The 26389-nt window shown below is 52.8% G+C and overlaps 11 protein-coding genes across 11 annotated transcripts; 6 read left to right on the top strand and 5 right to left on the bottom strand.

Moving 5' to 3' along the window:
- Positions 1-75: 75 nt before the first annotated feature.
- On the top strand, positions 76-2214 carry SCP_0103460 (NADH-ubiquinone oxidoreductase 49 kDa subunit, mitochondrial; the record flags this gene model as incomplete). Its single annotated transcript, XM_027752583.1, has 12 exons — positions 76-346; positions 405-414; positions 475-553; positions 612-711; positions 764-877; positions 936-1327; positions 1387-1485; positions 1538-1648; positions 1716-1925; positions 2012-2050; positions 2105-2118; positions 2199-2214. The coding sequence occupies 12 exons, from the start codon at positions 76-78 to the stop codon at positions 2212-2214; spliced, it is 1455 nt and encodes a 484-aa protein (XP_027608384.1).
- Positions 2215-2380: 166 nt separating this feature from the next.
- Positions 2381-3529, bottom strand: SCP_0103450 (Protein NIF3 homolog; the record flags this gene model as incomplete). Its single annotated transcript, XM_027752582.1, has 6 exons — positions 2381-2547; positions 2608-2781; positions 2856-3223; positions 3278-3326; positions 3385-3400; positions 3455-3529. The coding sequence occupies 6 exons, from the start codon at positions 3527-3529 to the stop codon at positions 2381-2383; spliced, it is 849 nt and encodes a 282-aa protein (XP_027608383.1).
- Positions 3530-3780: 251 nt separating this feature from the next.
- On the top strand, positions 3781-4266 carry SCP_0103440 (Glutaredoxin-1; the record flags this gene model as incomplete). The annotated part of the gene is made up of 4 exons (XM_027752581.1): positions 3781-3804; positions 3866-3981; positions 4042-4130; positions 4187-4266. 4 exons carry the CDS (start codon positions 3781-3783, stop codon positions 4264-4266), a joined length of 309 nt encoding a protein of 102 aa, XP_027608382.1.
- Positions 4267-4655: 389 nt separating this feature from the next.
- Positions 4656-4883, bottom strand: SCP_0103430 (hypothetical protein; the record flags this gene model as incomplete). Its single annotated transcript, XM_027752580.1, has 1 exon — positions 4656-4883. One exon carries the CDS (start codon positions 4881-4883, stop codon positions 4656-4658), a length of 228 nt encoding a protein of 75 aa, XP_027608381.1.
- Positions 4884-5360: 477 nt separating this feature from the next.
- SCP_0103420 (hypothetical protein) lies at positions 5361-6249 on the top strand (the record flags this gene model as incomplete). Its single annotated transcript, XM_027752579.1, has 5 exons — positions 5361-5417; positions 5471-5581; positions 5691-6005; positions 6089-6172; positions 6223-6249. The coding sequence occupies 5 exons, from the start codon at positions 5361-5363 to the stop codon at positions 6247-6249; spliced, it is 594 nt and encodes a 197-aa protein (XP_027608380.1).
- A 335-nt stretch (positions 6250-6584) lies between these two features.
- On the top strand, positions 6585-12967 carry SCP_0103410 (Coatomer subunit beta; the record flags this gene model as incomplete). The annotated part of the gene is made up of 30 exons (XM_027752578.1): positions 6585-6746; positions 6804-6943; positions 6995-7016; positions 7073-7474; positions 7531-7642; positions 7694-7841; positions 7907-8036; positions 8085-8233; positions 8287-8669; positions 8726-8847; positions 8900-9094; positions 9163-9276; positions 9329-9416; positions 9469-9531; positions 9586-9731; positions 9780-9920; positions 9976-10037; positions 10096-10220; positions 10272-10394; positions 10453-10475; positions 10836-11110; positions 11170-11184; positions 11240-11311; positions 11373-11537; positions 11599-11917; positions 11969-12228; positions 12294-12584; positions 12639-12711; positions 12768-12836; positions 12896-12967. The coding sequence occupies 30 exons, from the start codon at positions 6585-6587 to the stop codon at positions 12965-12967; spliced, it is 4461 nt and encodes a 1486-aa protein (XP_027608379.1).
- A 274-nt stretch (positions 12968-13241) lies between these two features.
- SCP_0103400 (hypothetical protein) lies at positions 13242-14530 on the top strand (the record flags this gene model as incomplete). Its single annotated transcript, XM_027752577.1, has 3 exons — positions 13242-13748; positions 13807-13987; positions 14040-14530. The coding sequence occupies 3 exons, from the start codon at positions 13242-13244 to the stop codon at positions 14528-14530; spliced, it is 1179 nt and encodes a 392-aa protein (XP_027608378.1).
- Positions 14531-14590: 60 nt separating this feature from the next.
- Positions 14591-18745, bottom strand: SCP_0103390 (hypothetical protein; the record flags this gene model as incomplete). Its single annotated transcript, XM_027752576.1, has 11 exons — positions 14591-14704; positions 14758-14904; positions 14958-16686; positions 16746-16923; positions 17001-17317; positions 17373-17448; positions 17499-17633; positions 17697-18049; positions 18104-18308; positions 18360-18582; positions 18632-18745. 11 exons carry the CDS (start codon positions 18743-18745, stop codon positions 14591-14593), a joined length of 3591 nt encoding a protein of 1196 aa, XP_027608377.1.
- Positions 18746-18929: 184 nt separating this feature from the next.
- SCP_0103380 (Inositol phosphosphingolipid phospholipase C) lies at positions 18930-20444 on the top strand (the record flags this gene model as incomplete). The annotated part of the gene is made up of 4 exons (XM_027752575.1): positions 18930-18970; positions 19021-19194; positions 19253-19439; positions 19494-20444. The coding sequence occupies 4 exons, from the start codon at positions 18930-18932 to the stop codon at positions 20442-20444; spliced, it is 1353 nt and encodes a 450-aa protein (XP_027608376.1).
- A 239-nt stretch (positions 20445-20683) lies between these two features.
- On the bottom strand, positions 20684-23581 carry SCP_0103370 (Monoterpene epsilon-lactone hydrolase; the record flags this gene model as incomplete). The annotated part of the gene is made up of 7 exons (XM_027752574.1): positions 20684-21484; positions 21549-21835; positions 21891-22112; positions 22167-22247; positions 22300-22591; positions 22646-22776; positions 23278-23581. 7 exons carry the CDS (start codon positions 23579-23581, stop codon positions 20684-20686), a joined length of 2118 nt encoding a protein of 705 aa, XP_027608375.1.
- An 892-nt stretch (positions 23582-24473) lies between these two features.
- On the bottom strand, positions 24474-26249 carry SCP_0103360 (Methionine aminopeptidase 2; the record flags this gene model as incomplete). Its single annotated transcript, XM_027752573.1, has 10 exons — positions 24474-24536; positions 24586-24666; positions 24719-24827; positions 24884-24936; positions 24992-25158; positions 25209-25305; positions 25369-25514; positions 25570-25868; positions 25923-26061; positions 26141-26249. 10 exons carry the CDS (start codon positions 26247-26249, stop codon positions 24474-24476), a joined length of 1263 nt encoding a protein of 420 aa, XP_027608374.1.
- Positions 26250-26389: the final 140 nt, after the last annotated feature.

The following is a 26389-nucleotide window of genomic DNA, read 5'->3' as shown; positions in this document are numbered from 1 at the left end:
GATGCCACATTCCCAAATGCGGCCCGGGTCGACTTGGTCCGTTTGGCACCGACAGCGTCGACGACAACGACGACGATGGCCTCGACGCTTCTCCGGCGCCAGCTCGCGCGGGCTCCGCGCCTGGCTCCTCTCATATCCTCCCATGCGTCGCCCCTGAGTCGCCACCTCTCGAGCACGCCCACTGTCTTGCAGGCAGAGCCCGCTCCTGGGCAGGCTGGCGCACGGACGCTGGGCGGGAAAACTACGTTCGACACTCACACAGTCGAAGATCTCCAGGGAATACATGCGTCTGAAATTTTGGCTGAGACAGGCACGAGGCCAGAGTCAACGATGCGGCACTTTACTGGTATGTCGGCGAGTCGGTTCTTGATCGCGCTGTGTTTGATTGTCATGTCGGATTTCAGTGAACTTTGGGTGAGAAGCTGAAGCTTCAGCACGCCGAAATAATGGAATAGACTGCTTATACTTCTGCAGTCCCCAACATCCTGCTGCCCATGGTGTACTTCGGTTGATACTCGAGCTGAACGGTGAGGAAGTGTTACGCGCAGACCCAGTGAGTTCCATGAGTTCGTAACCAAAAGTACGACGCGACTCAATCTTTGGATAACCAGCACATTGGTCTCCTTCACAGAGGGACTGAAAAGCTCATTGAATACAAGACTTACGCTCAAGCTCTGCCCTATTTCGATCGTCTTGATTACGTTTCTATGAGTATGTCCACCGTTTGTGCAACAATGCCGTTGATATTTGACGGCTGAATCAGTGACGAACGAGCTCTGCTACTCGCTCGCCGTCGAGAAGCTGCTGAATATCGAAGTACCAGAGCGTGCTAAGTGGATTCGAACGCTCTTCGGCGAGCTCACCCGCGTTCTGAACCGTAAGATTTGTTCAATGGAAACGAACTCCTGAGTATGTGTTACTCACCGCCAAATCAGATCTCATGGCAGTCCTCTCGCACGCTATGGACGTGGGTGCGCTGACACCCTTCCTGTGGGGTTTCGAAGAGCGCGAGAAGCTCATGGAGTTCTACGAACGCGTCTCCGGCGCCCGCCTGCACGCTGCTTACGTGCGCCCCGGTGGTGTCGCGTTCGACCTCCCGCATGGGCTACTTAACGACATCTTCCATTGGGCGACACAGTTCAGCTCGCGCGTGGACGAGATTGAGGAAGTCGTCACGGGTAACCGTATCTGGAAGGAGCGTACCATTGGCATCGGCAGAGTCACTGCGAAGGAGGCGATGGACTACAGCTTCAGCGGTGTCATGCTGAGAGGTAGCGGCATTCCTTGGGATATTCGCAAAGTCGCCCCGTACGACAAGTACGACGAGGTATGTGCGACTGAATATTCGCGGAAAGCACACAGTTCAATGTCCGGACCCTGATGTAGGTCGAATTTGACGTTCCGGTCGGTAAGGATGGCGACTGCTACGACCGGTATCTGTGCCGTGTACAAGAGTTCCGAGAGTCTTTGCGGATCATTGACCAAGTATGTCACTATACCTCTTCCCGGATATGACAATTGATCCGACCATCCGCAGTGTTTGAACAAGATTCCCACTGGGGCGGTTAGGGTCGACGACTACAAGCTCGTGCCCCCTCCGCGTGCATCCATGAAGGAGAGCATGGAGTCTCTCATCCACCACTTCAAGGTGGGTGTCGTAATCCTGTCCTCGTGATGTTACCCCTTCTCACACTTCATGACACTTCCCACTCTAGTTCTTCAGCGAGGGCTACTCTGTGCCTCCCGGTGAGACTTACAGTGCGATTGAGGCTCCCAAGGGCGAGATGGGTGTGTATCTCGTCTCGGACGGGACTAATCGTCCATACCGCTGCAAGATCCGTGCACCTGGGTTCGCGCACCTGGCCGGCGCCGACTTTATGATGAGACGTGAGTGCAGTGCCTCTTCATTTATCTGCCTGAACGTGGTTGCTAATGCATGTCCGCCACAGATGTAAGCAACGCTTTGTACACGAGGCCCCGTGTCCGACCGCTGATTCTCTTTCTCTTACAGCACTTCATTGCGGACGTCGTTGCTGTCATCGGAACTATGGTATGTGGTCGTTCTAGGTCTCTTACTGGTGTCATGCTCACTTGTTGATTACAGGATCTCGTGTTCGGGTGCGTATTTACCTTGTTCTCGAAAATGTTCTTCGTATCTGACTGCGATTCACCCGCCTTGTCTCCACTGTGTACCGTAGTGAGGTTGACCGGTAAACTAATATACACTCAAACTACGTTCTTCATTCAAATTGGCGACGCGAGAAGCACGGCTGACAGCACTTGTGGGAAGATTACAACGAAGGATAATGCAAATGTCAAACGGAGTTCCCTCTGTGAACATCCACAGTAAAGGAGAACATACAAGGAGGCTGCCTGAGAGCTAGACAAACCACAGGGGGTGATGATCAGTCTCGCTCACTCGTACCTGCAGCTTACTCAGCGGCGTCTGCAACGCTGGTGATGCTTCACGGATCTCCAGTTGCAGCTCTGCGGCTATTTTCTCGGCGAGCATCGGCAGGTATCCGCGCTCAGTATTTGTGTGGCCACCTGGGCAGGCGGGATGGAACTCAGCCAACCTGACCAGTTGAATACAACTTGGATACTTACAAAGAATGACATTGCGTCCGCTCGCTACCGCCGCGAGTACTTCATGGTGAGGCATTTCCCCCGTGAAGTATACATCTGCGTCCACGCCGAGCAGCACGGAGCTGCCGGAGCCCGCACAAATTGCAACAGATTCGACGTTAGTGATGTCCCATGCGGACGTATATGCTGCTTGGACTTGCAAGACAGTTTAAGTCAGGTAGAGAGTACTAGCCGGCGAAGGTAGGTAGTCTTGCAAGTGACGGACGCACTTTGCTCCAATTTTAGATTCTGCTTGATCCTCAGTTCGAGCTCTTTCATGGGAATGGAGTCGAATTTAATCAGACGTCCCACGCCGCCAGCCCCTTCCGGGTCCGCGTCGCCGATGTACTCTACCTCTTTCGGTGTCGTCCAGTTTGTAACGACCTGACAGAGCCAGTCGTTGATGCCACCAGTAACAGAGTCAAGGGCAGTATGAGGAGTGTAGATGGATATTCCCGCCGCAGCACAGCGCAGGAGAGAATGCTGCAGAGGATCGGAGAGCGTGATGGAGGTGAGGGGCTTGAATATTGGCGGGTGGTACGAGACGATGAAGGCCGTGCCAGAAGACAGGGCTTCGTCCACCACAGCGGTGGTCAGGCTTGTGCATTCGCAGTTAGTGGATACTGGAACAGATGCTGGCTGTCAGACGCACTCGATTGTGAGAAGAACGCCGTGTGCATCTGGACGTTGCTGCGGTGCCTCTGATACAGACGTCTGGTGAATAACAAGATCGCAACGGGTGGGTGAGAAAGCAATTACCGAGCAGCAGGCCGACCTGAACAGAATGCTATGAGTGATTTTGAGGCAAGGTAGAGTATAAGCTGCTAACATTGTCCCATTTTTCTGCGAGGCGCAGGGGGGCTACGCGCTCAAGGGCTCTGCAGATATGTTTTACGACCGACATGGACGAATGTGCTCTCCGGAAATGGCAATATTCCTTCGGGGAGGAAAGGCTCACGTGACCGTATTGCGCGAGAGGTTGTCATCGATTGACCGTTCAAGAATTAATGTCATGCAGGATGCTACCGCGGTTATATAGAGGCCTATCTTCTCTGTTCGCTTCTCCCATCCCTGACCCAGTAAGCCAACTGAGTCCCTCCTTCTAACACGGATTCACCGTCTTCTTCCAATCCCTCTCGACACCAGCGTATCCTCATGGCTGCCAAAGACGTCGTTGAGGTATGCACCGTGCGCCGTGCCTACGTTGCTCATGCTTGACTGATTCATCCTGTCTATCTAGACCACCATCTTGGACAACAAGATCGCCATCTTCTCTAAGAGCTACTGCCCGTACTGCAAGCGTGCGAAGGCGCTCTTCGCTGCCAAGTTCCCCGACGTTCCCACCAAGATTCATGAGTGAGTAGACAGATTCTTCCACACAGATATGCTATCAAGTCTCATTTCATCGCGTCTCAGGCTTGACTTGCTAGGAGAGGAGGGCAGTGCCATCCAGCAGTACCTGCTGGAGAAGACTGGCCAGAGGACCGTGCCTAACATCTTCATCAGTGCGCACTGTCTCTTACCGACATCTCGATTCATGCAGCTCATACTTGATACACAGACGAGAAGTTCATTGGTGGATGCGACAGCGTCACCAGCCTCGACCAGGAAGGCAAGCTGGCCGGCCTTATTGCGGCGTAAGCATCGCTAGGTCCTTCCTTCTCTACCACGGACATCGGGCGAAGTGAGACTCTGGTCGGGGATCTGTCGATTACCCCTTATCTCTGGCAGTGATACCTCTTCTTCTCGTTTGTAATTCGTAGCAATCAAGGATACTACTGTAGAAATATATAGAACTCTAGTCTCGGAACCAGACGTTCGGTGGTAGCAGGGCATCACGTGAAACTGACAGCGGAGAGCGAAAAAGAGATGCACAGCTACCACCTAGAACGTCTGGTGAAATTCGTATAGGCGGGGGGGGGATTGTCACACTTCGTGACCAGCGCGTCAGGGCGACGTGTCCTACGGGCGATGTGTAGTAGTACGCGTCTTCTGTGTAGTGTCTGTAGCAATCACGATACATCTTCCCCTCATACATATTCTGCTTCTATGTCCTTGAAGTTGCGTGTGCGAATCTTGTGCGGTGGATCACTCGGCTCTCGTTGGCGCCCAGGTGTATTGTCAGTGTCTTCGTCTTCGTCATCAGATGAGTCCGCACTATGCTCATCCCAGTCCGGGTCGTCAAGTTCTTCATCATCCTGCACGGGATCTCCAGCATTAAGCTCTGATAATAGGGTATAGAGGTTTTCAGAACTCATAGGACTCTGGTGTAGCAAGTCCGGGTATCATGCAGAAGGTCCGGGTATATTGTGTACTACGACATGGTACCTGCTACCTACATCTCTAGACGCGACGCGCGACACGCCTGACGTGCAGAAAGACGCGTCAAGATCACGTGAATGTGACAATCCCCCCCCCGCCTATACGAATTTCACCAGACGTTCTGTCTGCGGGCTGTGCAGGTGTTTTTCGCTCTCCGATTGGGGGCCCGCACTGACAGAACGGCTGGTTCCGAGACTAATAGAACTCGTGTCCGAGCAGGTCCGAGCTTCTCATGAGATAGGTACTGTCACGTGAAAGTTATCCTTAAATAAGTTGAGATCTGGAGATCTACAGCTGTGGATACTCAGCGACAGCGACGTCGGACACGACTCTGGCATCTAACTCTGAAGCATTGTACGAAAACCTCGATACACCTAGCCCAGGACACCTTCAACGTGCTGGATATTCCAAAAATGTCTGCACAAGCCCTACAAGAAGATGACCTCCTTGAACTTCTTCTCCAGCTAAAAGTGCGTGCTTCGTTCCGCACCATGGGTGAACTTCATGTGTACTTGATTTGCAGAAGACTACACCAGACCAGGCACGGATCATCTTGAATAGCCAACCTCAGATTGCGTTTGCACTTATGGCTGTCATGGTGAACATAAACGCAGTGAACATGGAAGTCGTACAGGTGCGTTCAGTGGCACGAAGTCGGCCACCTTGTCATCTCCGAATCGAATAACTATAGAAATATTTTCGGAAATCTCTTGGCTTAGCCATGGTGCTCACCGTCATCACAGAAAACTTTGTCTGCGTACGGCACACTACCAGCAGCTACCCCCGCAGCCCAACAAACCGCCCCACCTGTACCTACGGCAGCAACCGCCATTCCCCCTCATCTGGCTGTACAGCCGCCTCAGCGCAGCGTCACGCCGACATATCCCCCGCAACCTCAGCCTTCGGCCTACGCACCACCATCGTATCCAGCACACAACACTACGCCGAATTCTTACGCGTCCTCGTCGCACCAACCACCTGCATATTCGGCACCACCTCCGACTGCACCTACTGCCATGATACCCGATGCACTAGCGAACATACCTGATGACCAGAAGGTGCGTGCGTGTTAGCAGTACCGTTTAATCCCGTCATTTCCGGGTGTTCCGCGTTTGTGTTGACTTCCGCTGCGTGGGTTTAGGCACTTATCATGAAAGTGATTTCCATGAGTCGCGAGGAGATCTATCAATTGCCGTACGCGCAACGAGACAACATCATTCAGCTGGTTCGTCTGTTGCGTCGCCTTTGTGTTGAGTGCGTCTAATCCCTTTGCAGAGAGCTACCCTTGGGTTACCAACGTGATGCTAGTTTGTACGAATGTGTTTCCCATCGCTACCTTTGCTGTATTTACTGTGGAATGGGACACTTTAGAGCCATTCCGATGTTTCCACCACATTTCCGCGGCCCGAAAACTACCAATGTTATCACCAGTGGTATAATGCGGACACCTTATACACCTTGCCACGCGTCTATATATTTGCCATGACCGGCCAGTAGAGTATCGTTTTGTTTTCTAAGAACCAAAGTCACGGTCGTGAAACGCTGTCCGTCACACGTGTACTTGCCAAATGTAGCAATCATACTCTACGTTCACGCCTTCCCTCCAGAAGACTCTCTACTAATTTACTTCCCCGAAAATGGCTTCCGCGGACGCGTCTTGCTACACTATAGTCTTCGAGGACAGCTCAGAGACACCTTCGACCCAAGACCTCCGCACGGCGCTGCAGAAGGGTTCAGATGAGGTTAAACTCGACACGTTGCGCAAGATCATCGTCTCGACAATAAATGGAAACCCTCAAGTGTGTGCTCGATGTTTGTCTGCGGCTTTATCCATTACTGAGCCGTCATGCATACAGCCCCAACTGCTTATGCCAATTATTCAATATGTAATGCCCACACGGAACAAGGCGCTGAAGAAGCTCTTGCACTTCTACTGGGAGGTGTGTCCGAAGTACGACGAGAACGGGAAGCTAAAGCAGGAGATGATTCTTGTGGTGTATGTCACCGTCATTTTCTTGTATGTGCTGCTCGCTGACGGTCTGTGCAGTAACGCCATTCGGAATGACCTAGTAAGTACTCACCGCGAGCGACGCACTTCTCGGGAGTCTAATAACCACACGTACAGCAACACCCGAACGAGTACATCCGGGGCGCGACCCTTCGCTTCCTCCAGAAGATCTCAAGAGATGGGGAGCTTCTTGAACCCCTCATCCCGACCTGCCGCTCCTGCCTGGAGCACCGACACTCGTACGTCCGCAAGAACGCCGTCTTCGCCATCTACACGATATACCGCGAGTTCGAGCACCTCGTCCCGGACGCACCGGAGCTCATGCAGACGTTTCTCGCCGCTGAGTCGGACGCGACGTGCAAGCGCAACGCGTTCGTGTTCCTCGCGAACTGCGCGATGCCAAAAGCGGTGGAGTACATCCTGCAGGTGTTCGACCAGATCCCGAACATGGACGAGCTCCTTCAGATGAGCATTATTGAGGTGATCAGGCTAGACTGCAAGAAGGACAGCAAGCACAGAGTACGTGACTTGGTGAATGTCTCATGCGGTCTCTGTCGATGACGCGTGCCATACAGGCGAAGTACATCTTGTTGATATCTGAGCTTCTGAATGCGCCTTCGCATGCTGTAAAGTACGATGCAGCAACCACCCTAACGTCATTGACGCAGAATCCTGCAGCGGTCAAAGGTGTGTTTCTCGAGTTCGTCTAGTCCCGTTCGGCATCTCAAGCTCTCGCAGCTGCCGCTTCATGTTATATCAACCTCATCACCAAGGAGTCGGATAACAACGCGAAACTCATCGTCCTTGACCGTCTCGACACCCTGCGTTCCAAGCACGGTCATGTGTTGGACTCGCTCATCATGGACGTTCTCCAGATTTTGTCTAGGTAAGTTACCTTCTGGAGTAGGATTGGCGTGATCATTGAACTCACTGAACTCACTGAACAAGTAGTCCCGATCTGGAGGTCCGCCGTAAGGCAATCAGCATTGTGCTCAGTATGATTTCGAGCAGAAATGTGGAGGAAGTGGTGCTATTCTTCAAGAAACAGTTGCAGAAAACACAGGAGCAGGACTTTGAGAAAGTATGTATGCAAGCGCACTAGCTATGGTCGTTTAACACCCTCCCGCAGGCTCCAGAGTACCGGCAACTCCTCATTCAGTCCATCCACGTTTGCGCGGTGAAGTTCTCTGAGGTTGCTGCGAGCGTGGTGCATGCATTGATGGATTTCCTCGGAGACTCCAACAACCCGTCTGCACTCGACGTCGTCGCATTCGTGCGGTGCGAGCATCTGTGTTACGGAGACCGCATGGTCGCTGACAAGTCCATTACAGGGAAGTGGTGGAGAAGTTCCCGCCATTACGTCGTACCATCTGCGAAAAACTCATGCAGACGATGAGCGAAATCAAGTCGGGTAAGGTCTACCGCGGTGTGCTGTGGATCCTCGGGGAGTATGCCGAACATATTTCTGAGATTCAAGATATTTTCCGTGAGCTCCGGAAGGTTCTTGGGGAGATTCCCATATTGGCGTCAGAGCAGCGGCTGCTGGAGGAGTCGGCAGACGAAGACGAGAAGAAGGAGGAGCCGCAGCCGAAAACAGACAGCGGAAAGCCTAGGGTGTTAGCTGATGGCACATACGCGACTGAGACAGCGTTCACAAGTATGTCTAATGCGAGGCTGGAAGCGGTGAAGGCGGCTGCGAAACCACCCTTGCGAAGTGAGTCTTCGAAGTTCAGACTCTGGATTGATGACTTGCTCACGCTCGGAAAACAGCCTTGATTCTCGGCGGCGACTTCTTCACGGGATCTGTGCTATCATCGGCATTGACCAAGCTCGTTCTGCGATACAGTGAACTCTCGAGCGATCAGAGAAAGTCCAATGCTCTCCAAGCAGAAGTAAGTCTCTACAGACGTCAGAGAGTATGAGCTGACAACGTCCTATTTTCAGGCTATGCTCATCATGGCCTCTATCATCCGCGTTGGGCAATCCAAGTTCGTGACAGTTCCAATTGACGAGGACTCGAGCGAGCGGATCATGAACTGCATCCAAACCCTGAGCGAGTTAGAGAATGAGCCAGCTGTTCACGACATCTTCCTAAAAAACACAAAGGCCGCCTACTCGAAGATGGTGTCTGCGCAGGAGGTATGTACGCGTATCTTGGTTTCCACCATTATTGATCTTCCAACGCCAAACGAACCCTGAATCCACAGAAAAAGGCTGCAGAGAAAAGAGAGCAAGAGAGCGCGAAGGAGAAGATTGTTCAGGTGGACGATTTGCTCACTTTCCGCCAGTTCTCCAAGAAGCCTGTGGAGGAGGTCTTTGATGTGAGCAATTGTCAAAGGGTCTGGACAGTATTATATCTGAGTGCTGTCCCAGGATCTCGAAGACGTCGGCCGGGCGACTGGTGCGGGTGAGGTGCCGGAAGACTTTATCTCTAATCTATCCCGCATATGCCAGCTTACTGGTACGTTGTGCGGTCATAATACTTCGAGATGCGTTCTCATATTTTGTCTCAGGATTTTCTGATCCCATATACGCGGAAGCATATGTCAAAGTGCAAGGCTTTGATATTCTCCTGGGTGTGTATAACTACGTGTACGATACTCGTCTATACTAGCTCACAATTTCTTCAGATGTGTTGTTGGTCAATCAGACGCCGAACACTCTGCAGAATCTCTGCTTAGACTTTGCCACTCTGGGTGATTTAAAGCTCGTCGAACGGCCAACAGTATACACTGTTGCACCTAACAGCTTCCAAAGCATCAAAGCCACCATCAAGGTGTGTTCTTCTCCTGCCTTCTAGCCGATCACTCAAACGTCGTCCTAGGTATCGTCGACAGAGACCGGTGTCATCTTCGGCAGCATCTTGTGGGAGGGACCTGGGATGTCGGAGCAATGCGTGATTTTGAACGACATTCACATTGACATCATGGATTACATCAAGCCTGCGTATTGCACAGAAGCACAAGTGAGTCCGGGCCATTCTCCTTGAACGTCGCATTTCACTAAGACTTCCCGTCCAGTTCCGCAGCATGTGGACAGAATTCGAGTGGGAGAACCGGGTGAACGTCACAACATCAATTTCGTACGTCACTCATTGTCGGTATGTGATACTGAGGTTTCTCATGACATGGTGCACCCAGCGATCCGCGAGAATACTTGCAGCATGTCATGAAAGCGACGAACATGTCTTGCCTCACACCGGAGGGAGCTGTCTCCGGCGACTGTGATTTCTTGTCGGCGAATATGTATGCCCGAAGTCTCTTCGGTGAGTAACTCTGATCTTGCCGATCCGTGTGAGATACTGACCGCCATGCAGGCGAGGATGCTCTGGCAAATCTCAGTGTGGAACGAACTGAGGCAGGCAGCATCACTGGTCACGTCCGGATACGAAGTAAGACGCAAGGAATCGCCTTGTCTCTAGGTGATCGGATAACCATGGGTGAGCGATATCTCCCTTGTCATCGCGTGAAGCTTGTGCGTACTGATGATGACTGCAGCTCAAAAGGACAACAAGCCACCTGTATAGACGTGCACGTCCATGTCCCTTGAGTTCTCGGACCTTATTGTAGATCATCTGCATTGCTGTCTGGACGTGCGTAACTGCATAATTTATTGCCCTCGAGCACCGGTGAAGGTCTCGCTGGGAGTTTCTGTGTCGGTTGAACTATCCAAAATTCAGGTCGAGTGTCATTCTACTACTATGTAGTCCGCAATCATGGCGATAAGTACTAGATTGCTGCGCAACCGACAGGCACACATGCACATGGCTGTACTACGTAGTAGCCACGCGTTTCCCCGGTTTGAAGAGTCTCGGCACCGCCGAGATAAGAATAAACCAAGATTCACTTCCGTCAAAAACTTGATCAAAACACATATGTAGTTGGGATGGCACACGACGCTGTCCTTACCTTTCTCCTCCCCCGGGTGTGCTATGTCGGCGAGCTATACCTCGGAAAATGACCGGGAGAAAGGATTCGTCGACGACAAGGAAGATGTTGTTATCCCCGTCAAGGAGGACGATCCCGGTGTCGTCTTGGTGAAACGATATGGCCGGCTTGGACCCATCCTCGAGCGCATGTTCGCCAGCGGTGTCGAGGCGAGAGGCGTCGAGCGTGTCCCGGAGGATCAGAGAGAGAACAAAAACTCATGGAACAAGTACGTGCGACTGTGCTGCTAGATGAACGAAGGAAAGAAATGCTGAAATCGCTGGGCAGTCTTCTGATGTGGTGGTCAGTATGATCCTAAGACGAGCTAGCGCCAGTGACGAGCTTGAGCGGATTTCAGGTCTGTCAATTGCGTCTTGACCACCATCCCCATCGGCGTCCTTGCCCAAGAATATTACAGTCTCACTCTACCGTTCGTATTCTTTTTTCCCCTGTCTCTGAGTTGATTTCCATCTCATATTTTCTTGCTCCAGTCATGCCATCGCCACTATTTTATGTTTTGGAGCCCTGGGCGCATTGGCTACCGCGTTCATTAGCACTCTCGGGCCAAAAACTGGCTTACGGACTATGATTATAACCCGATTCAGTTCCGGTTACGTTGGTGGAACACTCTACGCCGTGCTCAATGTCCTTACACAGTAGGTCTCCACTTACCGGATGTGCTTCTAGATGAGTGAAGGCTTATTACCATTTGCATAGACTTGGTTTTGCTGTCACAGCAGTCATTCTGGGTGGGGAGACATTGGCCTCCATAAATCCTGGTACCCTTCCTCTGGTAGTCGGCATCATCATCGTCGGTCTGTGCAGTCTGATCCCCTGCTTCATCGGCTACCAGATGGTTCATTATTATGAACGCTATGCATGGATGGTCATTTTCCTCGTGATGCTTTTCTTGTGGGGCCTGGGGGGCCGTGCGGGATTTAACATCAATGCGCAGAAACCATTTGAAGCTACTGGCAGAGCGCTTTCTGCCGACATTCTGACTTTTGGCAGCATTGTCTTCGGATCAGTTACCGGGGTGTGTTCTAGTTCTCGACTCGTTACCATAGGACTAATTCTCTGTACGCAGTGGGCCCCCGTTGCAGCCGACTACAACTGCAAATTGCCGGCCGACACCCCTAGTGCTAAAGTGTTTGTGCTCACGTTCTTTGGGCTCTTCATCCCGATCGCCTTCGTAGAAATTCTCGGAGCTTCGTTGATGACCATCAGTGATCCTTCGTATGCGGACGCTATTACATCGGGGGATACAAGCGCTCTTCTGTCCAAAGTTCTCTCCCCATGGAAGGGTGGAGGAAAATTCATCCTCGTTCTCCTTGCCTTCTCTGTTGTGTACGTCGATTCTCCTCGATATCGGGTGGCGCCGTTGTCTTTATTGGCAATGATTTCACATATAGTGCGAACAACATCCCCAACACCTACTCTGCTGGATTGTCTATCCAATCGCTGGGAAGACCGTTCGCGATGGTACCCCGGTTCTTCTGGGTGCTGTTCTCATTTGTTGCGTACACGGTTGCTGGAGTTGCTGGCCGCGAGCACTTCGATGCTATCTTGTCCAACTTCTTGAGCATTTTGAGCTACTGGACCGCTTTCTTGGTTGTCATTGTCGCGGAAGAGCACTTCATTTTCAGGCGGAAAAATGGTCCCCTCGGTGGGTATAACCTGGACGACTGGGACACTCCCAGCAAGTGAGTATATGCAGAGCCTGTTACTGAGGTGTTTATCGCTTATTCGTTTGCCAGGCTCCCAGTGGGCGTTGCTGGAGTTCTTGCTGCTTGCTGCGGTATCGCGGGTGCCGTTGTTGGAATGTCTCAGGTGCGGATCTATTATCAGCAAACAACAACGATGAGGCTAACAGGCGACTTCCTTAGGTTTGGTATACTGGGCCACTTGGCGTTAAGGCTGGAGCCGATGGGTATGGTGCAGATCTCGGCTTCGAAGTAAGTTGTTTACACTTCTGCCCTGCATCGTTGGTAATTGATGATATTCTTCCGGATAGCTTGCGGCCGCGTTCTCGGCAGTGGCCTTTCCGCCTCTCCGGTGGCTAGAGATTCGTCTGACAGGACGATAGTCCCACTCACGACACCCACCACAGCTCCTCTCGCTTGTAATGATAGAGGCCTACTTATCAGTGTAGATATTAATGCTGTCATGCCATTCTCTGCGACTAAGAGTCATGTGGGTTGTGCTGTCATGTCAGTGCGAACTTTGGACTGTGTCTATGTATGCAGTCTGTCTTGGCACGCCAAGAAATGGAGAGGTATTCCTGCTGGTGGTGGTGGTGGTGGTGGTGGTGCCCGGGATAGCATGGATAGCTGACTCTCACTGCACACCAATCATCATCAATGCCCGTCGCACGCTGGTCTCTGCTATCCAAAACGCCTTGGATTGCTAGGTCGTCTCATTCCGTATCAGTAACAAAATCGGGCGTCGTCGTTGTTTATGGGGGTGAACTAAAGCCTCGCACGCCCGTTGACTCCTGCACCGATGGACAAGAAGGGATAGTCAAGGGATCCGTGCATCTGTTCGATCTGAAGGATCGCTCTTCTCAGATCGCACATCGAGGATGGCGGACACTCAGTCCCGCTTCGAACGCTGCCAAGGATGCTACGTCTGGTATCCCAGATGCCAGAGTTGGAGCGACGATTGTCTGTGATGGTCAATCATTATACCTGTGGGGAGGGCGTGGAGGAGTAGACATGGCTCCCCCCGACAAAGCGCAGGTCGGGATCTGGCGCAGTGAGATAAAGGATGATGAAACCTCTACAGTGATTAACTGGCAGAGGATACCTGCTGTGAACGAGGAACAAGCTCCAGAATCACGCAGCTTTCATACCGCAGTTACTTATGCGGTACGGCTTTCTCTCTCTGAATGCTCAGGGAAGCTAAAGCTAAATATCGAAACCGCAGGGAAAAATCTACATCCACGCAGGATGTCCGACGACTGGGAGGCTTAGTGCATTGGATTCTTTCGATATCGCCACTCGCACCTGGAAATCTCTTGCGCCAGCCCCAGATCCTGTGCGCGGAGGCACTTCTCTTGCCATGGCTTCGCCGAACCAAGGGGGGGTGGTTTTAGTCCGATACGGGGGTGAGTGTATAGTATATTTCCACCGTTGGGATACGTCCAATACTCGTGACAGGTTTCAGCGGCTATGAACTGCCTTCCGAAGCGGGGAGCCTTGACGTCTATTCCATTGAAGAAGATAAATGGTTTACCGTGCAGCCCAAAGCAGATTCCGAGCACGGCAGCCCCGGGTCCCGCTCTGTTCATGGCTTTGCGCCATTTCAATCGACCTCGCCTTCATTAGTAGACGCCGTCGCATTACTCTTTCACGGAGAAAGGGACGCGAGTACCCTGGGGCATGCCGGTGCCGGTACATTCTGGCACGATGTATGGCTGCTCACGAAACAGAAAGCCGACGGTGTGACAGATGGATGGGCTTGGAAGAAGGCGGAAGTGACTGCTACAAATGCAACTTCCGAAAGCATTCTAAGCGTCCCGGAAGGCAGAGGATGGCTTGGTTCAACAGCTTGGGTAGACGACAAAGGTAACTCGCGGATTGTGATGCACGGTGGATTGCTGTCTTCAAACGAGAGAAGCGATGAATTATGGGAGTTACAAGTGGAGTGAGTACTGAGCGGAATGCCTAAGTGGAATGAAATGTACTATGCGTTGTATGGAGCGACATTACTATGAGTCTTCTGCCAATGGTAATCTGTCGGATTGGTCATGTACCGATGAGAGGGGCGACGAATGAAGTTCCATTGCCGCCGAACGACGTGTAAACTCCTCGTTGAAGCGCGTCTTGAGTTCGGCATTCAGTCAGACGGGTGCGGTCACTAAAGTATAGAACTCACGATCCTCTCGGTGCCTACCAAGGCTGCGTAGTAGTCCAACCTCTCCTCAGGTGTTTGATCCAAGAAGTCTTCCAAGCTGATCTGGCATAGAACTATCGAGGCAGCGAACATATTCATACCATCGACGCCCGCTAAATCAAGTTCTCCCTGATACGCCAGAATCACGAATGTTACATGGGAATACAAGGAATGGTACGCACATCTTGTTCATCCAAGTCAAGCCACTCACGCGCGCCCCAGATGGCTCCGCCTGTAGCATCTCTGTCCTGAGCGATGTCTCCATACACTCGCGTGAACATGGCTGCTTCTTCGACGGTGTTCGCAAAGGCGAAGTGCACAGTAGACATAGAACACTTCGACCGACATGCATCCGCAATGCTTAGATCTCGCCGTAGCTTCTTGACAGCTTTGACGACAGGAGGCGAGAAGGCGTAAGGAGCAGCGGTAGATGAGTCATGATCATGCCTGTATGAAGAGGAGGGAGGATACGCTTCAAGGATAACAAGAAGATGCATATATCGCCATGAAAGTTGAGTCAGCCTCATCATCAGTGAGTCGAGTTCCGAAGGAAGAGCCGCAAGAGTACTGAACAATATCGCCGTGTCTGGATCCACAATGAGTTCGACATCGCCCAGCCGTTCTCGCTCAGTAAGGTCGACCAAGCACTCCGACGAGGAAAGAGCCACAACAAGGGCTCGCTTCTGGATGAAATCCATTGATGCCATGTACCGGTGAACGGTAGTGGGTAGAGTACGATGATCATGAAGGCGAAGTGTGCGAGAGTCAAGGAGTTCTTCAGGAATATCGCGAGAGGTAGCAGAGTCATGCACAGCAGGGACCGACAATTGAGCATTTAGTGCGGAATGTGGATCAGCATTGGTCGTCGTAGCAAAGGACTTTCCACGAAACTTCAAGAAGTCCGCCAATGATTGCCTAGCCGATGTCATTGGAGAGAAACCCGAAATACCGCGTGCCGGAGCTTGGATCAAGGTAGTGGAGGAAACATTAGGTGATTCCCGACCGTCAGCAGAGATAAGTACATTCCGTTGACTTGGATCGACATCAGGCGCAAATCCATAGCGACGTGGAGATGGAGCATCTGGTTCTGGAGTATGAGGAGCAATCGGTACATGGGCAGAATCAAAAGACAGAGGCATGAAGGCAGCAGAGTTTTCAGCGTCATTCACAGGCCACAATTCGCCTTCATGGTGGTAATGTTGCTCAGGTAAGCCAACAGCAGCGGTAGTAACCTCGTAAGTAGAATGTGCATTATAGCGAGCAGATACCATTGGTGAGTAGCGCAGGGCCCGCGGTGAAGCGGAAGCGTGATCAATGTGGTGGATAGGATCGATGTCCCGGAAAAGGTCCCCATCCGCCAGCGCGCCCTCGAAGCCTTCCGCGCCGAGCGCAAGTTGGCTAAAGACATTGTCGCTGCCGTTGACGCAATCCGGCTCCACCATCAGGATCCCAGAGTCGTCCACTTGGTGCAAATCGTCTCCATAGTGAGCAGGTCCATCAGCTGTGCGATGATGATCGTCGAACTTGACACGCTTCTTCCGTTGGTCCACTTCATCGACACTCGCATCCTCGTCTTGGGACAGATTGCCGAATGCATCACCTGATAATCCGTTGGCTTTCCGTCGGTCCATCCTTGTCAAGATGATGTTATTGGTGATGTAGTCCCCAGACCGGAGGTCATCAGCCGCGGATCCACCGTCCCACCATCCGTGCATAGAGGGCGGGCAACTAGTCTCAGCGTCAAGATCAGTATCAAGAGAAAGTGCTTCCTCAAGTAGACGTTGAAGCTCTGTTACGGCTCGAGTCTCATCATCACCTATCCACTTGAGGATTGCATCCCGGATACTGTTGGCATCCGTGACTCCCGCACAGTCCTCGTCAGTGGGAATTGTGCGACCGTACTTGAACGGCCTACGAGAGAGCAAGTCGATTGTAAATCGCCCTTGCCTGGGAGTAAGTAAAATACTCACATCCAGGTCAGCTCCATTGTAAGCGATCGAAGGCCCTTAGCCTTCCTGAGTCCTTCAAAAGGCTGTTTATCGTGAGAGGTACTTGGTATCAAGGGTTCCGGTACAGCGACCAAATCAGACAACTTCTTGGGCAGGAAAATGCTGGGAGGATGCACGTTTGGCGGCGGCAGTTCTGGCACTATCAGTCGTGCGGACAACCATAGTCAGTTGGAAGACGACGCCCGCAGAGACTAGCAGAAGTGAACAGGAGTGTACCATCCATCAGCAAGCAATACTTCTCGTCTATCTTCTCTCTGATGATCACGTCTGTCAGGTCCTCGTCCGGAACCCCGCCGCATAATCGTCCTACAATATCTTCCAGGTCTGGATCTGACATATAGCCTCTGAAGTTGTCAGGTGCAGCGTCTCCGATATTAAACTCGTCTTCGAGTACTGAAGGTGGCTGACCCAGCATCGACATGGTGATAGTTGTATGAGGCGAAGAAGGGTAGGATTTTGGGGTCGTAACGATCTGAGCACGCTCCTTGCGCACTTGATGCGGCTGGAGTAAGGAGCCCAGGAAAGAACCCAGACTGAAGATCACCCATTCAATGTTTTCACTTACGGTTCGTACATGAACGGACTTACCTTTCACCCTCACCGATCACCTTGGGTCGAACCCTCGCCCTCCCAACCTTCTCCGACCTCGGAAGCTCATACTCATCTGGGGTCACAGTCGGCTTGGAAGTTTACGTCGCACGTATATGCACTCACCCATCTGAGCAGATGCCAGAGATTCAATAAACAACTGGGTGTTCTCCGGAGAAGGCGGAAAGAGTTCGTCGATCTCACTGGAACTGCCGCCCAACGAGGGTGTCCTAGACGGGGAAGAAGGCACATTGTAGGCTTCTAGATACCGATGGGCACGACTTGTGAGCTATGGTGCCTTCTCATTTCGCGAATGCAACTTACGCCAACCATTGACAACAATTAGATGCTCTTTGTACAAGTCTTCTTCTTCATCCTCCTTCTTGATTTCGACTTTGGGCACCAAAGCAGGCAGGTCTGACATGCTCTTCAATCCCGCTGGATGGGGATATGACACCAAGGCATTTGGTCTGTGGCCTGGTAACCTGTCTCTAGCGAAGAGTGGAGGAGAATCAAGCTGAGCTGGCATCGGGATGGGGGAGTCTGCTCTGAGGAAGTCGCGGGCGTAGGCATTGTCACCCGGAGCAGAATCACGCGAGTTGAGCTGTCGAGCGGCGAATCTGATGGATTCAGTCACGGCAGCGTATGTCTCCGCATTCATGCTTGGTTTATTGTCCCTGAAGAAGACGTTTGAGAAATGATTACAGAGATGCACAATATGACCTTCTCACAATGCGTCGTCCAAATCTAGTCGGGGCTGTTCCTCATCGTCTTCCACCTTCACAGGATGTATACCATAAGAGTCAAGAAAGCCAGTGTGGGACTTGGGACCCATGTCTGCAGCGCTTCTTGAACCCAACTTCGGCGTCTCACGCAGCGCATACGCGGTCAACACGGGTGACATCGGTCTACGCGACAGCCACCGTTCATAATCAACTGCTTCTTTGTCAGCCTCGTACATCGAGCTTGACGAGAGAATATACTCACCGTCCTGGGCTTCATCCCAGATGGTCGAGCTCTTGGGCTTCCCTGGGCGAGGCAGCTTTTGCTTCACATACTGCAACGCCTCAGCGCTAACTACCGGATGCTCCTCATACTCTTCTATGCTGTCCAGACGCCACTTTTTTGCGAGAAAGTCAAAGGGATCAGTCGGGAGTAACAGAGAGGCGGGGTCATGAGTTGGGATGTAATTCAGGCTTTCCGCGAGTAGCTGCAATACAGTTAGGCGTAAATACTGATAACACGGAATATTTTCCGACCTCCGATGCAGCCTGTCGAGTGAACTTGACATGGTCGATCGTGAGGTGTGTACGGCAATAGTCCAGTAATAGGTTGCGAATATGCGCGCGCAAGGCGTGTTCGTTGTCGCCCATGTCTGACGAGAGATTGACCAAGTCTCACTCACGCATATATGTCTGTAAGCTTGCGGTGAAAACGAAAGCTGAAGCAGTGTGAGCAGAAAACATGGTTCGTAGTCACGGTCGCGTGTTTCAGACGCGTTACGCTTTCACGCGACCCGGGCGTCACACCTGCGTGACAGACCTGCATAGAACCGCCATGTCCGACGACCGCCTCCGTGTGTTCACTTTCAACTGTTGGTCAGTTCAGTAGCATACCCGGTTGTTATATTCTGACAGAATCGCAACAGGGGGCTGAAGTATGTTTCGAAAAACCGAGCAGAACGTATCTCTGCTATTGCGGACGCGCTGGTAGCGTCAGACTACGACCTCATCACCCTCCAAGAAGTCTGGGTGTTCGCAGACTATGAGCTCATTCGCGCCGCAGTCTCCAAGCGTCTGCCATACTCTAAGTTCTTCTACAGGTGAGTGGTGTGTGGCTCTCGCTTGGCGCTGAGTTTGACCGTGAATTCATCACCGTAGTGGGGCTTTTGGTGCCGGCTTGGCCATCCTCTCTCGCTTCCCCATAATCGCGACCACCATTCATTCGTACACGTTAAACGGCTCTCCTATAGACGTTATACAGGGTGACTGGTTTGTTGGCAAGGCAGCCGGTAGTGCCTTGATTGCGCACCCCATCCTAGGACAGGTTCAAGTCTTTGACACGCATGTACGCGCCTCCTTCTGTTTGTCACAAGTGGATCGCTGACGTCGGCCTCAACAGCTGTATGCACCCGGCGGTGACTCAGGTCCAATTCACCAACAAGCCCACCGCTATGTTAACGCCTGGGAATTTGCGAAACTCACGCGTCAAGCAGCTGACGTGGGGCGATATGTCATAGCGGCGGGCGACTTCAACAGCATCCCAAGCTCCGTGCCGATGGCGATCATCAGCGAACACGCCGGCCTCACCGACGCGTGGGTCGCGACTCACCCTAACGCACCTGTACAGACACTCGCTGGCCCTTCGCCCGCTCTCACGTCCCCACACGATGCAATCCGACTGTACGGTGTCACGGCGGACTCGCCGCTTAATACCTATTCCGCTGGCAAGCATTTAGAGCCCGTCGCACGCAAATACCAAGGCAAACGGCTAGACTATATCTTCTATCGTCAACCAAGCATTTCTCCTCCGAGCGGCCGGAACCCCATCCTCAAGTGTGTGGATACCAATGTCGTCTTCACGCAGACTATACCCAGGGCGAACTTCTCGTTTTCGGACCACTTCGGCGTGGAGGCGACTTTCGAGATCTCACGCCCCGAAAACGGCGACATAGAGACACATGTCGCCGCACCCGCTGAGCCAGGGAGCGTGCTAACTCCCCCGCCGATTCCCAACCCCTCGCTGTCACCGGATTCCATCAATAGAACGCTGTCGTCCCTCACATCGCGCTACCGATATGCGCAGCATCGCGGTCGGTCCCAGCTCACTGTCTTCGGGAGCTGCACCAGCGTCATCATCTTCATGGCCCTGGGCTCGGCGTGGCTCCCTCAGTCCTGGATAAACCCCATCTTCGTGGTGGCGACGATATTCCTCTCGTGGCTCGCCACGACCATGTTCTACGTCGGGTTCGTCTACACGAAGTGGGAGACGAACGCGTTGACGAACGTCATCGAGGAATTGGAAATCTACAGGGACAGCCTCGAAGGGCTCGACGGGCGCAACGGACTGTAGGGCGGACTGACGGATGCGTTGGGACATCTGCGTATCATTATGGATTATCGACTACTACTGCTACGACATGCGGTGCGGACTACTCTGCGTAACACTATCCTACATACATACAAGCTATAACAAGATAGCGATCCATGCAAGCAACCAAAAAGACAGCGAAAGTTATGAGCGTTGTACAGGTACGTGTTGGGGAAGCAGATACATCGGTGGTGGAGTGGGCGGGTGTGAGGGTATACTAACTACAACATGTCTTTGCTGGATGAGGAAGAAACAGTCTTAGAGCGTCCGCGCTTCGGGGCCGGGTCGGGCTTGAATGTCAGTGTCTGGTGTGCGGGACCCGAGCTGGCGTACTGCATGCACAGCGAGCTAATATCCGGGTGACTAAACTCGGAGCGACGAATCGATGTCTTAGGCGCGGGCGCGTTCGCCGACGATATACTCATAGACGAGACGAGGTACCGGCTCGTCGGCGAGTGCTTCTGCTGAGACCCGCGTGCATCTCCGAGATCAGGGTACGAGGGCGACCGCCGCAAGAGGTCTGAAGCGGACCGGAAAGACGCATCTGCGATCATCGACACCGTCGACTGCAGGCGGCGCAGAGACGCATTCTCCAATGCAGGGCTCCGCGCTTCGTGCAGCGTGTACACCGCGGCCTTCTGCCCTTCGGTCTTGATCGGAACCACCTTTTCTTTATCGTTGTCCGGCGTCGTGGGTGGCGTGGGCGGTGTGAGCCACTGCACCGCCCAGCTCGCATCCTCTTCCCGGCTCGGCGGCGTGAGGTCGCGTTTCGCTCGCTTCTCAGAGAGTCCGCGCCCTTCCGTGGAGCTGTCCAAACCGGTGCCAGTTTCCGTGCCGTCGCCTCGGACCACGCGCGTCTCGTCGTTGTCGATCTCCCGCGCCAGTCCGAATTCGGCGGAGCCCTCCAGGTCTTGCGGAGAGCGTGTCTGCCATCGAGGAAGGAAGCTCCGAATGAAATCCCGACAGGACGAGAATGCGCGCCGCGAGGCGTCCAGAAACGGGAGCGTTTGGAAAACATGCACCTAGTGAAACGGATGAAAATCAGAAATCGGACATACCAACTGTGCTGAGACTCAGAGAACCCACAGCATCTTCGTACAGCTCGTGTCGAATCTCAACCCCAGCAAGACTCGCCTTGTGGGCTAACAACGTGATTTCGTCCCGCAAGACCTCCGCGTCGCCGGCTTGGATGAGCATCGGTGGCAGGCCTCTGAACTCCCCAAACAACGGGCTCGCATACGGATGCGTAAGGTACTTCTCCATATGCTCTCCGAGATAGCACGCGATGGGGTTCATGTGGTCCCCAGGCTGCGGCATAGGCACATAGTCGAATGGCGCATTGCTGTCCCACGAATCGCAGCTCAACGTCAGATCTGTGTGCTCAGTTAGTAGACATTTGCGGAGAGAAAAATATACCACCAGACGCACCGACCCAAGGTGAGAACAAGATCGCACTGGATGGCAGAGGGTAGTCGTTGTCGCGCAGGTACATTAACATCGCCAACGCCAGACCACCGCCTGCGCTGTCACCTGCGATGATTATATTTTCTGGAGGGATCCGTAGATCGTCCATAAACCTGAAGTAGGCCGAGACCGCATCGTGTAAAGGTCCTGGAAAACGGGTCTCTGGCGCGAGCCTATAATCGAGCGCTGAAAATGACGTAGATTAAGGTCAATGCCGAATTCCAAGTCGTATGAGCTCACCAAAGAGACGCGCGTCGAGATGTTTCGCCAGGGGAATCGTGATCAGCCTGTGCGTCGCAGAACTCAACATGTAATACGCTCCTGCGTTTGGAGCATGAGCACACCGTGGACATCAAGCGATGAAACTTCTTACCGCCGTGCAAATACAGCACCACTCTCTCCTTTTGATGCTCGTGAAAATCCGACGGCTTCTCGATCGTGGGGCTTGCATGCTCAGCCCTCCACGCTTGTTGCTGTCTGTGCCACGTCCGCTTGCCGACGACCCACTCCCCAGAAAGTTCGCGAGTGCCGTCTTCTACGGCATCGAACTCTTTGAGGATACCGCGCAGTCGACGTTTGCGCACCCTGAAGGTCACCGGGGTGACAAGGGCGTCCGACGGGACGGGCACATACCCTCCGATATTCATGAGCATTCGAATGGTGAACTGTAAAATCAACTTTTGTAAGTAGAACGAATGCAGAGACGTGGGAAGACTCACGACGTCGGCCAGATGTGAATGCCGAGCAACGTCTCGCATCATGCTGCAGAGAAGGGTCATTTCGATACCCCAAGACGGCTTCCTTGGTCCCCAGATATTGTGCGAGAGGACATCGGCGACTATCCCTGTGGCTGGAGAAAACGTCAGTCATGCGCAAACATGTGATTCTGGATAGTAGAGAGCACGAGCAATGAAAAGAAAATGAGCAATTTCAGCGCATTGTCATTATCGGAGCTCCTAGAATAACTCCCGTTGGGTTCTCCACCGGGGAGTGACACTGATGTCATCAGAGAGGGTGGTTTATAACTGTGTTTTGACAGTCATTGACAGCATTCGTGCACATCTGTATGTGTGAGCGGCAAAGTCCCGGACCTGAAACCAGGTCGTGTGCGCGGACATAGCACCGAATGAGGAGGCCATACGAGTAAAATCCACCCTCGAGTTCATCACTGGGTTACAACCCTGTTGCGAAGAGCTGGAGCGTCATCCTGGAGCTCAGGCTAAGCGCAAGCTCGCGGAGACTTGCACACGAGCACCGCAGACTATTACATTTTCACGGCATAAACCGCTCCCGTCTGACGTTGATTTCAAGCGGCACACCGCGGGAGCTACCGAGTAGAGGTTGGACATACCTTTCATGGCGGCAAATGAGCCATACTTCCATATTTGCCAAGGGGTAAACGGCTGGCTCTCACGCTGCTTGAGCTTCGGGTCCCCGACACGGGCGGAAGGCGGAAGTGGGACACCGGGATTCTCAAAATGGGGCAAAAGATCGATTGGCGAGGATGAGGATGGCGTTTTAGCGTCCGGCAGCACTGGGGAGTGCTTCGATGCTCCCGCAGAGGCGGAATCGGCTATGGAAAAGAGAGAGAGCGGCCAGGGCATGGTGAGGAAGGAAGGGAGAAGGGCGGTGGATGTGGAGGCGGAAGAGGACATTATGGCAGGCGGTAGGATAAGGTTATTAGGATGCATGGACGCAGGATAGGGCACAACAGCCGTCCATCCCCTGGACGTCGACCGGCGAGGAGCTGCTGCCACCTTCTTCGCAGTTTCTCCGAGGATGTGCGCGGCAATCCCAATCACATGCCCTCCCCCGTGTCACACCACCGAGCACCGGCCCCGGCCTCGGCAGATCGAGACGAATTTTCGGACTTTTAGCCTTAGGCCTGGTCTCATCTGGTCATCTATGGGCATTCCTCAAGGCTCGGCTGCCCGGCACCGGCACAGAAGCGCCCACACCTCCCTTATATGGGTAGGGTCCGGTGCAGCACCCAGACATGAGGAAAAAATGGGCCGAAGGCCTGAGCTGTTTATGGCAAAATAGGGCAAATGTCTACATTTTGGGCCCGATTTGCGAAAATTGTATCAGAGACGGCGCTCAGAGCTCATCTCAATCAACGTTCGTCATGACTCCATCAGTGTGTCACTGCTGCCAGCACAGGAAGCATTACCACTTTTATCCATTGGAAATAACCTGGCAAAAAGCATGGAAATCAATAATATATTTTCAGAGGAAAAACCTCGAGAAAAAAGTGAGAAAAGAACAACACATTCTCACGGTTTTTCCCTTGGAAATAAGTTGCCTACCATATCAGGCAACTGGACATGCCAGGACATGCCAAAACCCGGACAAAACTACCATATTTGGCGACCAACTTATTTCCAGTGGAAAAACTGCGGAAATGCTTTGTTCTTTTACACGTTTTTTCCTCATGTTTTTCCCGCAGTATAACTTTGTTGATTTCCACGCATTTTTCCAAGTTATTTCCTCGGGAAAAAAGGAGTTATGCGTCCTGTGCAGCAATACACAGACAGTTACATGTCCTGACTAATAGTCCTCGCCCCTGCTGACCACCTCCTTCCTCGTCGGACGCAGTAAAATCGTGTGCTCCTACACCTGCCATCAGCCAGCTATACTTCCGACACCGGCGGCGACTCACAAATTGGGCCGTCATTGCTCCCCGCTGGTCACACAGTGGAGGGTAGTCCTGAACAATCCCTTGGCTGACCAGATGATTCAACTGCATCGCACAAGTCAGACCATGACAAGGAATGACGGACTTGACAACTGACCGCAAGCAGGTACTTCGTCTCCCCTAACCGGTCAAGGTACCGTCGACAGAACGGAAGCGTGCCAAAGTTCTTGTTTATCGACTTGAGCAGTGTCTTCGCCGACGTCAGTCTGGAAGAAGCGCCATGAGCGTCATTAATTGCTCCCGTGGGGTAACACATGCACACCTCAATGGTACGTGTGGAGCATCCACGACCCGTGCATAATGCGAAACGTCGCCCTGCGCCCTCCCGTGAGTAAACCATCACGTACAGTGAAACAGTGGAAGACCGTACATTTTCGACCACACGACCCCGTCCCGTTGAACCGAACGTCTCGATGGCAAAATATTCTCCCTCCTCCATTTTAGTCTGGTCGTCGTTCTTGACCAACAATACAGACTTTCCACCGTGTATTTGATACCTATTGATGGAATGCCCACTCAAATTCTCTATCGCTTTGACTGATGGGCCGGTCAGACATCAGCAACAATCAGGAGTACGCGCGACAAACCGGGATACACCTTCCCGTTGACTTCGACTTCATATGACTCCATGGTCTCTTGGATAGCACCCCCAATCTCCCCGAGACGGACGTCGATGCCTGCTTCCTACGCATATGTCCAATGGTGAGTAAATAATGCACAAACCGGATGAATTCCGGAGTGACAGACCCGGATCCCAGTGTCGGTTGCGGCTTTGACAGCCTCCAGGAGTTTATCATAGCTGGGTTCGAAAGTGAGGGTGAATGCAGAGTCCAGGATGCGGCCTTTCACATGTACCCCAAAGTCGACCTTCAAGACATCACTTTGTTGTAGCACTGTAATTGCGAATGTCAGTTGGCACCTACGGCGATCTCGCGCGGGTCCTCGTACCTATGGTATCGCCGGCATTTGGAGAGTAATGCGCGGCACAGTTGTTCAGACTGAGACCCGTCGGGAATCCGACGCCAGACTCCAGCCCGTTCTCCTCTACCAACGCTCTTGTGCCGTTCTCAATGTTCTCCGCGATTTCAGTCATCGACATTCCGGGTTTGATCATCTTGCGGGCATATCTTCGCACTTGCCTGTGCACCTCGGCCCCCCGGCGGATGTCCTGGTACGTCGTTTCTGGGTCTTCGTTTGCCACGCGCTCGTTGTACCGCATTTCCTCGGAGGTGGTACGCCACGCATTGCTGAAATACACACGTTAGAATGTAAGAGCATAGCAGACGTTGTATGTAACGCACTCGTCCTTGTACTCCTGCAACTCGCCTTCAGGATAGATCCCGTCGTGGAAGAATTTGGACAGACCAATGCGCGGGGGGTCGCTCTGCTCGACCTTCTTTTTCTTGGGCTTTTTCTTCTTCTTTTTCTTCTTCGCGTCGCCTATGCAGCGCAACGGGCGCGGGGAGAGAGGCTATCAGCAGTTGCAACGATTGCCCCGAGATCCGCAGCAATTACTCACCGCCGCTCGGGTGCACCTCCGCGACCCCGTCTTCCTCCTCGTCAATGTCGTCGTCGTCCACGACAGCGGGCGGGATGGCGTCCTCTTTCGCTTTGACCTCGCCAGTCATGGCGGTATGGGGTAATGTAATCTTACTACGACGGAAGGATCCTGAGATTTTCGGGATGCATTCGATGGCGTCACATGATGATCGGACAGCGGCTTCCGTGTCCCAGAATGGCAAGTGAGTTAGGTTAACCTCATCCCTTG

Source organism: Sparassis crispa (genome assembly GCF_003851025.1).
Source record: "Sparassis crispa DNA, contig_000000F, whole genome shotgun sequence".
NCBI classification, from domain to species: Eukaryota; Fungi; Basidiomycota; class Agaricomycetes; order Polyporales; family Sparassidaceae; genus Sparassis; species Sparassis crispa.
Note: the sequence above shows the minus strand (reverse complement) of the source record. Positions and strands in the feature narration are given on the sequence as shown.